Source organism: Anomaloglossus baeobatrachus, chromosome 8 (genome assembly GCF_048569485.1).
Source record: "Anomaloglossus baeobatrachus isolate aAnoBae1 chromosome 8, aAnoBae1.hap1, whole genome shotgun sequence".
Taxonomy (NCBI): Eukaryota; Metazoa; Chordata; class Amphibia; order Anura; family Aromobatidae; genus Anomaloglossus; species Anomaloglossus baeobatrachus.
Genome location: NC_134360.1, coordinates 209,307,031 through 209,321,336, shown reverse-complemented (window position 1 = coordinate 209,321,336; position 14,306 = coordinate 209,307,031). Strand labels below are relative to the sequence as shown.

The 14,306-nt window shown below is 45.5% G+C and overlaps 1 protein-coding gene across 6 annotated transcripts in view; it reads left to right on the top strand.

Moving 5' to 3' along the window:
- Window positions 1-14,306, top strand: part of RABGAP1L (RAB GTPase activating protein 1 like) — a 426,173-nt gene that overhangs the window by 324,231 nt on the left and 87,636 nt on the right. The window contains exon 1 of one of the 6 annotated variants that reach the window (XM_075320142.1): window positions 7,998-8,565. The exons of the other annotated variants lie outside the window; for them this stretch is intronic. Coding sequence (XP_075176257.1) covers window positions 8,395-8,565 — 171 coding nt within the window. The 5' untranslated portion in view covers window positions 7,998-8,394. Of the gene's footprint in view, window positions 1-7,997; window positions 8,566-14,306 lie in introns of those variants that run through there. 6 annotated transcript variants of the gene reach the window in all.

The window sequence follows — 14,306 nt, the reverse complement described above, 5'->3', positions numbered from 1 at the left end:
GTTGGATTAGGCTGCAAACTGCTTATTAGGGGAGTCTGAAAATGTATGAAAGAATAAAGATTGCAGACTAAAATTTAGTAATTAGAAATGTATTAACTATAGGCTGGGTGGGATTCTGATTTATAATCGGCTCCTTGTTTTCATGTGAGGAAAAAATGTTACTTTTTTTTTTTTTTTTTTTTTTCAGCCAACAAATTTTTCTGCAGACCTCAACCATTTATATGACCCTTCCTCACTCATAAAAGTAATAACTAAAATGTAATGCACATTTTTCTTCTGCAAATGTTGCACATGCTACATGCAGTCCTATGCAACACTACAGATAACACAGTGGTAACTCTCTGGATACAGCTGAGTACAGCAGATTCAGTAGATGCGACGTGCAATCCAATGTAACACTAATATCACCAACCTATACAGTGAGCATATAGTGGTAGATACAAGGAACATCTGTGACATTCTCTATGATCATATTCAGTCACGTTCCCTATCCTTGTCTTTTTGGGCCAATTTTTCATGACTTCTTCCATCCACTACTCTTTTTTTTGCAAAATGCAATTCATAGGCATCTGTATCTCAGCTCTTTTCTAGCTTTTTCCCCAAATCTACACAAACCACATAGTACTATACCCATTAAAAGTGCCCCAAGCAGTAAAAATGCCCCACTGGGGTGGACCCTACACAATAATATCCTTTTGTACCCCAGTTAGTAATAGATCATCCACACTTAAATAGTGCCCCTCTGTGCATCTACATGCTAATAGTGCCCCCACATAGTAATAGTGCCCTCTCTACTATCTCGTAATACAACTAATTTTTGTGCATGGCATGGCCCCTATGTGCCCTCTGCACCACTCCAATAAGGACTGCTTTCTCTCCACTGCCAGCCTTCTCTTTCCTCAATGCTCACCGGGCAGCCCTCACCGCGCAGCCCTCACCGCGCAGCCCTCACCGCGCAGCCCTCACCGCGCAGCACTCACCGCGCAGCCCTCACCGCGCAGCCCTCACCGCGCAGCCCTCATTGCGCAGCCCTCACCGCGCAGCGCTCACCGCACAGCCCTCACCGCGCAGGTGCAATACACCGGGTCATTGAACAGAGAGCACCTCAAGGCAACTTTTGCAAAGGACTAGTTGCAGCCTGCTGAACCTCAACCTAATCGGAGCTTCATAGAGCTGATTTTTTCCCAAATTTTTAAAGACAATCTACATTTGCAAATATGCATAAGTGTATGAGAACTTATAATGTGTTATTTTGTTTAGTTATATGAATTTTTTTCAGTTTCTGAGAAATACAGCATGTGTGCACAGATGAGCAATGGCTCTGCTGGCTCCAGTGTAAGGCTACTTTCACACTTGCGTTCAGCGGAGTCCGTCACTATGGAGAATAGCGCAGTCCGTTAACGCACTGCGCTATTCTTCATAGACTTGTATGCACAACGCACTGTAGCGCAAGTGTCAGCGTTGCATCCGCTGCACGATGCGTCGTTATTTTGACGCTGTGTCGGGCGGAAGGATCGCTGCATGTAACGTTTTTTTGAGCGACGGAAACCTTTATTTTTCACAGCGCATTGTTTTTTTTTTAGTTTTTTTTTTTTTTTTTTAAATCACTGAAACTTTATTTTGTTTCTCGGTGGCCGAACGTTCAGCTGACCGCCCGGCCGCCGGCATGTGATAGCGCTCAGCTGACCGCCCGGCCGCCGGCATGAGAACGCTCAGCTGATCGTTCACAATAGTCTACTGCCGGTAAAACTGAAGAGAAAAAAAAAAAAAGCTTTCCGTTGTTTTGTACGATCCGTAGCATCCGTTACATCCGTCACACAACGGCAATGCTACGGAAGCCGTCCAACGCAAGTGTGAAAGTAGCCTAACCCGTTTCACCGGATACTAGAAGCTCAGTTCTGGGTTTGTTCACTTAAGGACCCCATACACATTAGACTAACATCCCATGAGCCTGCCAATATCGGTGGGCTCTGCTAACAGACAGTATATGGAGGACCTCCCTACTCTCCAACAACATATGTTGTTTGTGTGATAACTCCGACATGTCCAATTTCAGACTGCCGATCCTTCTGTTCTCAGTAGTGATCGATCGTTCCCATAAAAGAACCAGCTCATTATTCCAGAGCATTTGTGAATGAAGGGAGCCGGCACCACCAGTACAAGCCACTTTCAGTTACCAAATGCTTCTCACTGGGGGTAAAATGACAGAATCCGGCTGTAACCAGGTTTCAGCCACATCTGGATGGAGGGAGAATTTTACAATAAATGTGTTTATCTGAAGGGATTTAATTGGGGGACAATTGACCCAACTCATCAGAAAGAGCCGGACTTCCAATCACTAGTGCTCTGAGATGAGCCGCCGCCATAGGAGTCTGGCAGTGGCCTTCTCATAGGCTACACACGAGTGCCCGGCAGAGCATTGGTCAAGGTCAGGAGACATAAGTCGTGGCGCATGAAACATGCACATGTGAATTCAGTCTTATTTAGAGTGATTCCTTCAGTCCCAGATTCCATGTTCTCCTAGCCTCCGTTATTTCACTACTGAAGCTCCAGGCACAGGTATGGCTCCAGACTAGGTTGTTTTATGTCAGCGCATGGAGCGGAGCAGGAAGGATAAATCATCCTGTCTCTGACTCTAGTAATTACTCCCTAGAAAGAAGAAAACCTGCAAAGACACATATGTAAGATCAATAAAGCCCAGGATCTGCACTGTCACCGCACACAAGTCCTGAAGCAACCGAGCTCTCGCGTTCATGGATTATTCACATGCAGTGGTTGAGTTCGGGTGAAAACCACACAGGAAAAATCCCATCCTTTTTCCCTACGGTTTTACAATGCGGTAATTTCATGCGTTTTTTTATAAGATCTATGAAGGATCCGTTAGAGTTTCTTTCAGGGTTTGCTCACCTCTGACGGTTGCAGTAAAAACACTGTATGATCTTCTGCTTTGGTTTTGACTACACGTTAAAAAAAAAATTGTGTACACAAAGCCAAAATGCTGGTTACTATAATTTATATGGATTTGAAATTCCTCATTGCACCTCAATTATCAGCATTGTAGTACGGTATTGCACGGCAGAAAATCTATGTGACCTATATGAATGTGGGCACCCATAAGGAGATTAAGGGGTCATTCACTTGTGGCAGACAGTGCTGTCGAGTCGGAGTCAGTGTCCACTTTCTCGGAGTCGGTATAAAATGCACCGACACAAACTACTAAAATATATAATAAATTGGGTACAGTATTTCAAGAGAAAAGAAGAATTAAAGGGAACCTTTCACCACTTTTTTGGCCTATAAGCTGCGACCACCACCACCGGGCTCTTATATACAGCGTTCTAACATGCTGTATATGAGAGCCCAGGCCGGGGGTATAGCCTAAAAAACACTTTATAATACATACCTAACAGTCGCGCTGTTGGGCCTTATGGGCGTCTCCGTTGTCCGCTGCCGGTGCGGCCTCTTTTGGCCATCTTTGTTCTTCTCTAGTTGTGGTGCATGATGGGTTCTATGTCATACACACTCGCCGGCGTTCAGGTCCTGAGCAGGGCAGATCAAAGTATTGTAGTGCGCCTGCGCAGGACCGGCGAGTGTGTATGACGTAGACGCGTCATGCACCCAGGCTTCAGAAAGAGGACGAAGATGGCTGAAAGAGGAGGCTCCCATAAGGCCCACAGCGCGACCATTAGGTAGTATTATAAAGTGTTTTTTATGTTATACCCCCGGCCTGGGCTTTTATATACAGCATGTTAGAATGAATGTATATAAGAGCCCGGTGGTGGTGGCCGCAGCTTATAGGCCAAAAAAGTGGTGACAGGTTCCCTTTAACGCCTTCGAAATGTGGTGCTTGAGAAGAATGTTATCATTACCATGGACGGAAAGAAGAACAATCAAATAAATTTTGGAATAAATCAAGCCAGTCATGTCATTCGAAGGAAGGATCACCAAGTTACGATTTGCCTATTTTGGACACATCACACAAAGAGAGCAATCACTGGAGAAGGACATCATGGTTGGAAGAATAGAAGGAACATGGCAAAGAGGAAGACCAACAACAAGCTTAATGGCGGAGAAGACTCTGGTGGACCTGTCTAAGCTGCACAAGGTCGATCTTCCTACAGAGCACTCATCCATCAAGTTGTTACTTTCTGCTCGATCTCGAGCCATATGTGCTGAATATTTTTTTCACAAGAATTTGGGAAAGTTATGAAATGTCCTATAAATCTAAGGATCTAGGCTTTTGGTTTCGATGAATCTGTGTAGCACTTTATATACATGCTCAGTAGTGAAGCTCCTCCTCTGCAGAGCGGAGTCTGGGAAATTGAGAAGGTTTTGCTTATAGACTCCATAGTCCTGGTGGTTGATTTGTTGTAGAAATTTTTCATCTGAATGCAGAAATCCAAGCAATCACCACTGAAGAAATCACATTCAGATGAATAGTTGCAAAAAACGTTGGCATCAGGTTTACAGCTTGTTCTTACAGCGCTATAGCGAAGTGGAGCCTCGTATAATGAACAAATACAAAGTACAAATTTAAAAATGAAAAAATCAGTATGTTTTCTGCAGCTATACAGTTAAGGCTGCTTTCACACATCCGTTTTTCACCGTCAGGCACAATCCGGCGACTGGCGGATAAAACGGATCTGGCGTCGGATCCGTTTTATTCTGCATAGACTTGTATTAGCGCAGGATTGTGCCGGATGGCCTTGCGTTGCATGCTGCGTCTGCCGGATCCGGCAAAATTTCTTCATCCGGCTGCCGGAAAGGATGCAACGTTTTTGGTGTCCGGCAAAAAAAACGGACCACGCCGGATCCGGCGCAATCCGGCATGTTGTATAATAGAAGCCTATGGGCGCCTGATCTGTCGTCATCCGGCATATGATGGAATCCAACGATGGATCCGTTTTTTTGAACTGCGCATGCTCAGTATCACTACGAATCCGTCAAAAAACGGAAGGACCACATCCGTTTTTTAGTCGGATCCGTTGCATTTGTTTTTTCCCGGATTGGGCCTGACTGCAAAAACCGGGTGTGTGGAACCAGCATTAGATGGTGCTGAAGATGCTGCTTATGACATTAGTAAATATTCCTCTTTGGACTCACAGGCTGCTTTCACACCTCCGGTTATAGCAGAGCCGGCCAATCCGGCTCTAAAACCTATGCAACGGATGCGGCGACAATACCGCATCCTTTGCATACGTTTTTACATGCAGCCCGTCCGGTTTTTGCTGCTTACGGCAGGCTACTGAGCATGCGCAGTGGAAAAAAAAATGCATGCGTTGGCCGGATGCGGTTTTTGCCACAGGACGCCGCATGCGGCGTCCATAGGCATGCATTGCAAATCGCGCCGCATCGGCCGGATGCGGCGCGATGTGTTTTTTGTTTGTTTTTTTTTTGCCGGACAAAAAAACGTGCCAGGCAACGTTCCATCCGGCCGCCGCATCGGCTAAATCTGCCGCATGCAGCAAAAAACGGACGGAACGCAAGCCCATGCGGCACAATACGGCACTAATGTAAGTCTATGTAAAAAAAACGCAACCGGCGGCAAAAAAAAAACGGTTGCGGTTTTTCTGCAAAGTGCCGGATTGTGCCGCACAGGAAAAACTGGATGTGTGAAAGCAGCCTAAGGGTGCATGCCCACGATCAGAGTTCACAGCGTTTTGTACACAGCATGTTTTCGCTGCGTCCAAAACTCTTTGTTGTGCAATATAAGTACAGAGGATGAGATTTCTAGAAATCCCATGCCCACTGTGCTTTTGTTTTTGTTCCCTGAAACTGACCTGCAGTTTGGCTTCCCTAGTCGCAGCATGTCAATTCTTTGCTGCAGAGACGCAAGTTTTCTCCACAGGGAGAACAGAAGAGAGAGACCACAGCGCCCTCGGATCGTGGAAATGAGCAGCTGCGGTTTCCTTCGGAGGAGACTCATGGTCCTGCAGGTCAGGACCTGACATGTCCGGGATGCAGCGGGTCCTGATTGTGGGCACATACTCTAAAGGGGCCTTACGGAAACCCCTATATACTGTATACTCTGTTTTCTGCTCATGACAGCAGTAGAGTTTAATTCTTAGAGATGCAGCGCCCCCATCACAGGAGCATGCTAGACTTATGTCATTGAAGAATTTGCCTTTATTCTGCCATTTATCATTAGGGAAACCTGCAGGTATCATGTAACTTTAGCAGCACTTGTACATTTAGTAACTCAGTAATGCCCTGCAACACTGGCGGACACAGGCCGAAAAGACCCCCTGTACAAGATCAAGGCCCTTTTCAGTCCCCTAACTCCTCAAAATGTACAATTTCACCTGCTTTGGCGGTAGAAAGGGGCCTCTCTACTTCTTGGACCCGTATGCGACTGCAGAGGTTGCACCAATGATATGTCCGCCTCTGCCCTTCAATGCCTAAAAAGTGTCCAGGGCAGTTGTATTGTCACCTAATATCATCCTTGTATGCTATCCCAGTTTGGCATACACAAGTCGCATTATGCCATGTTTAATAAGGGTCTTGATTTTATAAAATCCAACCTATTATTAGAGAAGGTTCCTCATTTGATGCTTCCTACAATTTGCAGAGAATGGCTAAAAAACAGTTTTCTTTTATTGAGGATGGAGCACAAAAATAATTACAAAGAATAGCCCATTGATTTTATTCGGTATTGTTTGCAATTTATTTTTTATTTTTTGCAACAAATTCCCATCTCTATATTAGGGGCAGACAAATTGCACTTATATTATTTTTTGATTGTGCGATTCTCCTGATAACTGCTATTGTGCCACCATCTCCGTGAAGCCTAAACCTTAGTGTAATGAGCTTCAGCAACACATAGAGCCACTTTGGTTGCATCCACACAGGACTGATCCATTCGGGACTGTCTACAGTGCCCATAAATCGGTACAGATTTGCCACAGATTTAATCTCAATGCATTGGAAAGGGTGAAATCTGCGGTAAAAAAAAAAATGATGTGCTTCAAAATTTGTGCAGGAGATTTAAAAGAAATTGCAATCCCAGGATGGAAAATCCGCTGTCCATGCAACACCTGCTCATAAATTGACTTTTAAATCTGCAGCGCTGTGAATTTTCTTCAAATCATGCAATTAAATTTAGTGGAATGTCATTACCATAAGGGTGCGTGCCCACGTTCCATGTTTGCAGCATTTTGGTTGCAGCGTGTTTTCGCTGCTATCAAAACGCTGCGTTGCGTTGTACAGTACAAGCACAGTGGATGGGATTTCTAGAAAACTGACTTGCGGTGCGGCTTTCTGAGCATGTCAATTCTTTGCTGCAGAGTTGCAAGTGTCTTCTGTAGAGAGAACACAAGCAACAGACCGCAAACCCTGATCGTGGGTACGGACAGCTGCGGTCTCCTGCGGAGGAGACTCGTGGCCCCGTAGGTCAAGATCCACCGCGTCCAGGATGCGGCAGGTCCTGATCGTGGGCATGTACCCTAATACACAGAATTTTTTCCCACACTCTAAAGTTGGAACTTGGAAAGTTTTCCAGTAACTTTATGGAGAGAGAAGCGGCTGGAGAGAATTGCAATCTTCTGAGCACATCCTGAGTCTAACACTAGAGGGAGAGCTTGTATTTTATTTCAGACCTCTCTGCCATGTCTGTGCCGCCACCCAAGACCTGTATTCATCTGACGCTATAGAAAGTCCATTATCATGGGCGTAAACGAGCACCGGCATATACAGGTGATTTCCCGCGGTGCAGATCCTTCGTATAGTGCTGCTTTCTAATAATTGCACAGAAGTACAACGCAGGGTATTTCCTATTTTGCATTTGTTTCTCTATGCAATAATGTCAGGCCCACTTCTTATGCAATATTTCCATGTAGGATAAAAATAAGAGGAGCCTGGGATGAGCGGTGACATAGAAGGTAGAGAAAAAGGGTGTGGGCCATACTGGGTAAGGGGTTTCCTATTGGTTTGTGATGACAGCATCCTTTCGGAGCATCCTCCCTCCGTCCATGCTGGTTCACCTCCCTTCTACTCCCTCCTTCATTACTGATTCATGATGAGAGGCTGTAGCAGCAGCGTCTGTGGATGCAGTGATCTCATCGCTCGCTCCTGCAGCTCCACATACAGAAGCCGGGCCCTGGTCTTCCCCTCTGCATCCACCGCTGCCCCCGTCCCCTCAGGCTGCCCGCTCAGAGGCTGCTCTTTTTATTTCTAGACTATCGGTGCCTTTCCATCAATTCTAAATCCATGCATAGGGGACTCTACACATGCTATGTAATGGATGTCTGGTCTCCTTCCCCCTAAGGATACTTCCATGTGAGGCAGAGTGGCATTACCATGTTCTAGATGCCCAACACGCCATTTCGCTACCTAGAAATTCCCCCTTTCGCTTCTTAAAGTGCGTACGTTTAGGGGGTTTCCCTTAAGGACCCCCACATGGAGGAACGGATTCCTTCTTTTACCTCACAAGCCCCTAAGCTTTCCCCTCCTGTCAAAAAGTCCCAGGACGTTCAGGATGAGAAGAGCAACTTTGTCAACGAGTACGCCTGTCGTGTCCTGGAGCTTCTGGGCATGGGGCATCGCTTGTTTGTACCCCGACTTCTGGCGGTGAGAGACTTGTTGCATCGTCATTTTTTCTTTGGAGCAGGGTCTGCATGTTTTTCATTCTGCATGACTTTGTTATATGTCTTCTATGTGACCCAGCCCTGTCGAATGTGTGTCCTCTCCACCTGTTGCACCATGGCCATTAACCGATATGACATATATCCTCGTTGGGGTGGGTTAGGCTGAATATTTGGAGGGATGCGGAGGCCTACCGGGGGTTGTTTACAACAGGTTTGCCATGATGATCATTATCCATCATACAGTAGACATTCTGACCTAATAGGTCTTTACCAAATCGCAAGAGTCGCCCCTAAACGGTCCCATGATCATTTCCTTCATCATTCATTGGCCTGCATTGACCGGCATTCCTATGCTAATGCAGAGATTCCCTTATCTTCAGCCTTTGATGGGTTTCTGAAGACCACAGCTGTCCTTAATGAGCCTCGTGATTTGGTTTGCTGCTGAGCTGTGATTTCTGTCCGGCTTATTTTACACACATTTTGGTCAGTAAGGCTGCTTTCACACTACGTTTTTTTAACATGCGTCATGAACGTTTTTTTAACGCAAAAACGGATCCAGTGCAAATGTGTTTTCATTTCAATGCATTTGCAATGGACTCGCGTCAACATGCGTTCACATGCGTTTGCGTGCGTTATTGTGAGGATCCAGCGACTTGCAGTTTAACTTTTTTCAAAAACGCTACATGTAGCGTTTTTGAGCTGCGTCCAAATACTGTTTTTCACTGGATCCTGACTATACTGCACGCAAACAGAAGTGAACGCTGGCATGCTGATAGATAGGATCCTGCTTGCTCTACTGAGCATGCCCAGAAACCAGCCTGGCGTGATCAGTCTCTCTCTCCCCCTTCCCCCCTCTCTCTCTCTCTCCCCCCCCCTCTCTCCTCTCTCTCTCCCCTGCATGAGAGTGGCAGATGCTCGTAACCAAGGTAAATATCGGGTAACCAAGCAAAGCACTTTGCTTAGTTACCCAATGTTTACCTTGATTACGTGTGCAGGGAGCAGGCAGCCCGGCTTCTAGCAGCTGCGGACGCTCGTAACCAAGGTAAATATCAGGTATCCAAGCAAAGCACTTCGCTTAGTTACCCGATGTTTACCTTGGTTACCAGCGTCTGCAGCTTCCAGATGCCAGCTCCCAGTCTATCACCTTTCAGTTCCCCTCACTCCCGATCACATGACTCCAATGCCCGCCTATAAACTTCAAGTGGCAGGATCCTGCAAAATAACACATGCGTTTGCATGCGTTTTTCTTTGTAAAAACAGGATCCGCTTTTGTACCAAAAAAACGTTCATGACGCATGTTAAAAAAACGTAGTGTGAAAGCAGCCTAATGTGACTTTACCTGGCCTGCCCGGTATTGACTAGCAATGTGTTCCTCCTCCAGAAATAGGCCTTTAAAATGTGTTTCTGTATATAATAAAAAAGCAAGAAAATATAGTATAGAAAAGTCCCTTTTGGCCAAGAAGTCCCTCTAGGTTGACATCTTAATAATCCTAAATATAGGACCCAAAAGTGTATGTGAAACGAGGCAGGAGATCAAGAAACAGAAGGGTTAAAGATGACCTTTCGAGGGGCTAATATTATAGTCATATCATAAAGATTTCTTTTTTTTTACAATGGTCCAAAGAATTTAATTTGTTAAATTTCGGTTCAGACAACCTTACTAGTAGGTAACAAAAACTATTAGTGTACGTGCCCACGATCAGGACTCGCTGCGCCCTGGACACGGCGGGACCGGACCTGCGGGTCTGCGAGTCTCCTCCGCAGGAGACCGCAGCCGCTTGTGCCCACGATCAGAGTTCGGGGCACTTCGGTCGGTCGCTTGTGGTCTCCCTATGGAGGACACTTGCGACTCCACAGCAAACAATTGACATGCTGCAGCTTGGAAAGTCGCACTATGGGCCAGTGTTGGCTGCAGGAAAAACAAGCACAGTGGGCAGGAGATTTCTAGAAATCCACTGTGCTTGTACTGTACAATGCAGCGTTTTGGACGCAGCTGAAGCATACTGCATCCAAAACGCTATAAACACTGTGTGCACGTACCCTTACATTTCCACAATTTGTGTTATCAACATTTTGGACGAAGTGTATTTTCGCTGTGTCTCAAATGCTGCAATGTACAGTACAAGCATAGTGTATGGGATTAATAGAAATCCCATGTCCTCTGTGCTTGTTTTTCCCGCAGCAAACACTGACCTGCGGTGCGGCTTCCCGAGCCACAGCATGTCAGTTTATGCTGCGGAGCCACAAGTGTTTTCAATAGCAGAACACAGAAAAATCTGCCGCTCCCAGAATACTGATCGTGGGCACAGACCGCTGTGATCTCCTATGGAGAAAACTCGCATCTCCAGAAGAGGAATGACTGCGTCTAGGACACAGTGTTTCCCGGTCATGGGAACGAAGCCTTAAGAGTAGCGATCCTGATGCCTAAAGGTGTAGAATAAAGCAGACCCCATTTATACCGGTCCGAGTGGCAGAGTACAGGCTGCGGTATAGGTGGGATTTGGACAGTTTTAAAGGTGAATTCACATCATATAAAGTGACGACATATAGTGATGGTCAACGGGACCCTCAAAGAAAAAAGGGGTCACAAAAGGGGGAAGCCCTGCGCCGCCTTCATTTTTTTTTCCTGCACAGTAGTGCTCCAGTAGTCATATGTGAAGGAAATTGAAATAGAGTCCTAAGTGAACCAGGCACCAATGTGCAGGGGAAAGTTAGAAGGGGTACAATGCTTAGTTTGATCGCTGCGATTCTAGGATCTGTAGATCACTGGCAAACCCTAGTGATATACTGTCACATTGTGAAAGGGGAACACCTCTTTAAAGCATTTATGTCAGCTGATGTCACAATATAATTAGATCTGATGAGGATGCTGTAATTACTGTAAATATCGACATCAGTGTGGCTGCAAAATCCTTCAGTTCAATTGAGTTTCCGCCCAACTAGACTATTTGACAGATCCTCAGTGTCCCTCTTCTCTGCTGAGGTCTCACACTGCTCAGTACAAGCTGCAGCTGTCAATCAAGCTGCATGAGGGAGACTGTATACACTTAGACTCATAAGCTACTTAATTTTATAGCGAGACGCATAAACGGCTCATTTTAAAATCTGGACTATATAGCGATTCCAGCAGGTAATTTCAAAGGAAGTACATCAGCATTATCAGGTCTAAGATATATTTATCAGATGGAATTTGGAGTTTGGAATTTGACATCTGGAAACATCCACTTTAAGGCCTCCAACACACATCCGTTAAAAACACGCACGTGCCGCGAGACACGTATTTTCTCTGCGTGTTGCGTGTGTTAAGTACGTGTCTCCGGTATGTGCGGTCCACGTGTGTTCTCCGTGTGCTATCCACGATAGCACACGGAGAACCGGTAATTTGCATACTCACATGGTCCGCGCTGCTGTCCAGGGTACTGATCTTCAGCTCCAGCCCCGCCCACTCCCCGCTGATGCTGCTTCCGGCCGAGCGGAGGGGCGGAGATTAGCGCCCTTGACAGGTGGCACGGATGTGTGTCTTAGGCCTAAGGAACACCAGCCTCCAATGTTTTCTGTAGGAAAAGTCTCAGGATTTCTAGGAGCCTCTCTGAAAACTCCACTAAAGGGTTATTAAAAATAATAGAATGTGGGACAAAATTGATGATTGCTGGAACCGCCAGAGATCCTGAAATGAAAGCTCTGGAATTCCATGAAGGGTGAGCTACAGCCCTGTACTGAATGGAGGGGACATGCCCATGCTCGGCCTCTGCTCCATTCATTTTCAATGGGACTGCTGGGGAAAGCCCAGTATAGTGCTCGTCTTTCTCCATCAGTCTTTCTCCATCAGGCGCATAGACATTGAATGGAGTGAAGGTCAAGCACGCACTCGTCTCCTAGATTCACATCAGGGCTTCAGAGTTCTGCCCTCGTAGTTCCGGAGCTCTGATCTCGGAATCACTGCTGGGGACCCCAATCGGTTGGACCCCAAAGCAATCAGTAAGCTGGGATCATTTGATTTGGGGATAGCTTGTTTTAACAGACTGTAGTAGGCGGCTCAGAATATGAACAGTTGATGAGGAATGATTTTGTGGTGTTATGTAAAATCCAAAAAGGGCCTTCTGCTGGATTTGCATGGCGGTCCACACTGCAAAGTAAAAGGTTTACGTGTTAAAGAAACAATATCAGGTCAGAGGGCTCAATTCATTGTTTGGACGTAATATATGTAGATGAAGAATGCCCCAGAGGGGCATTGCAGCTATAAGTCCCCTCACTGGCAGCCAGACTGGTTTGTCAGGTCTCCATAAGGAGAATAGTCTTTTCCCCGTGGTCCCCACATAGCTTCCCATAAACCAGATCAGATACCCACACTTTGCCCTGACGAGGGGCAATCACCACGTAACATCGTGTCTGCAAATTGGGATTCTGATCTGGTATAAATCCTAAGTCTTATGAAAAGGCTTGTTTAAAAAGCCACTTTTGACTTTTAGGATTGCTACTTCCAATAGGTGGTGCTAGAGTTTGTCTCCTTCCTCACTGGAGGGACAATTTGATGAAGAAGTCAGCATCCATTGTTAGATATTACAGGCACTGAACATACCAACTACAACTATAGGAAATACACAGGAACGTATTCCAGTCCGGCTCATCAAGGGACTAATGGACCAGATCTTGTGCAATTTGCTCTTTTAGAAGTAAAAAGAAATCCAATATTTTTCTCATTTTACTTCCAGAGTGCGATAGAAGAATCTTGTCTTCTCTGTGGAGCGGTGACTTACATGATGGCTCTCATAGACTTACAGGGAAGCGATCATCAAAAAATGAGTTATTTGTTTAAATCATTAGGTAATGCCTCTATACACAGCTGATAACACAGGATCCACCAATCACAGTAGTTGATGTCACAGTGGACCCTGCTTCCCACTCTCTTCACAATGACTGTTGCACACACTCATTATATGCTTCATTACAAAATATAGTCAGATTCTATTCGTTGCAGCTAATGTAAATGTGTATTTCCTGAAATATTAGGATGTTGATTACAAAAGCTTCCAGTAGCCAGTGTGACTATTGCAAGATTTCTATTCATATATTTAATACAGATTATGATCTGGTTAAAAAAGGCAATAGTTTTTATTTTTAATAAATGTAACATTAAAACCTAATTTAAAAATAGGTAATGTTGTGGGTTTAGCCCCATACATAATAAGTAACTGTCAGTCGAGCGGTGGCTCATCGGCCGGCAGCTATTGCACTTGACGCTTCGCTCTGCTGAGCGCTCCTGTGTTCTCTTTGACGGAGCCATTTTCAGACTCTTGTCTTGCGGCTTATCTTGCCGAGAACAAAAAGATCAGCAAGCCAAAATCAAACGGGAATGGATCCATATCTCCCCCTACATTATTTGTCGGGGAAGAGTCGGGAACATTACACTGCTGGCTGAGCCTGCCGATATCGCCATTAGGGCTCATGCAGACGACCGTATTTTTGGTTCGAGTGCTAACCGTCAAAAAATCGGATCATGTTCGGACCAAAGTTCTCAATGAGGCTGTGCACATGCACCATTTTCCTCTGAAAATCTGATCCCAATCGGATCACATCCGATAGCGGCCAGATTTTTACAGATGGGCAAAATGGAGACTGGGAAGAAACTATTTTTTTTTTTTCTCTCCACTGCTGAGAAAAATGGATTCCACTCTGATCAGTCTAATTAGCATGATCGGACCGTTGCTTTAAGATAAAGAAAAT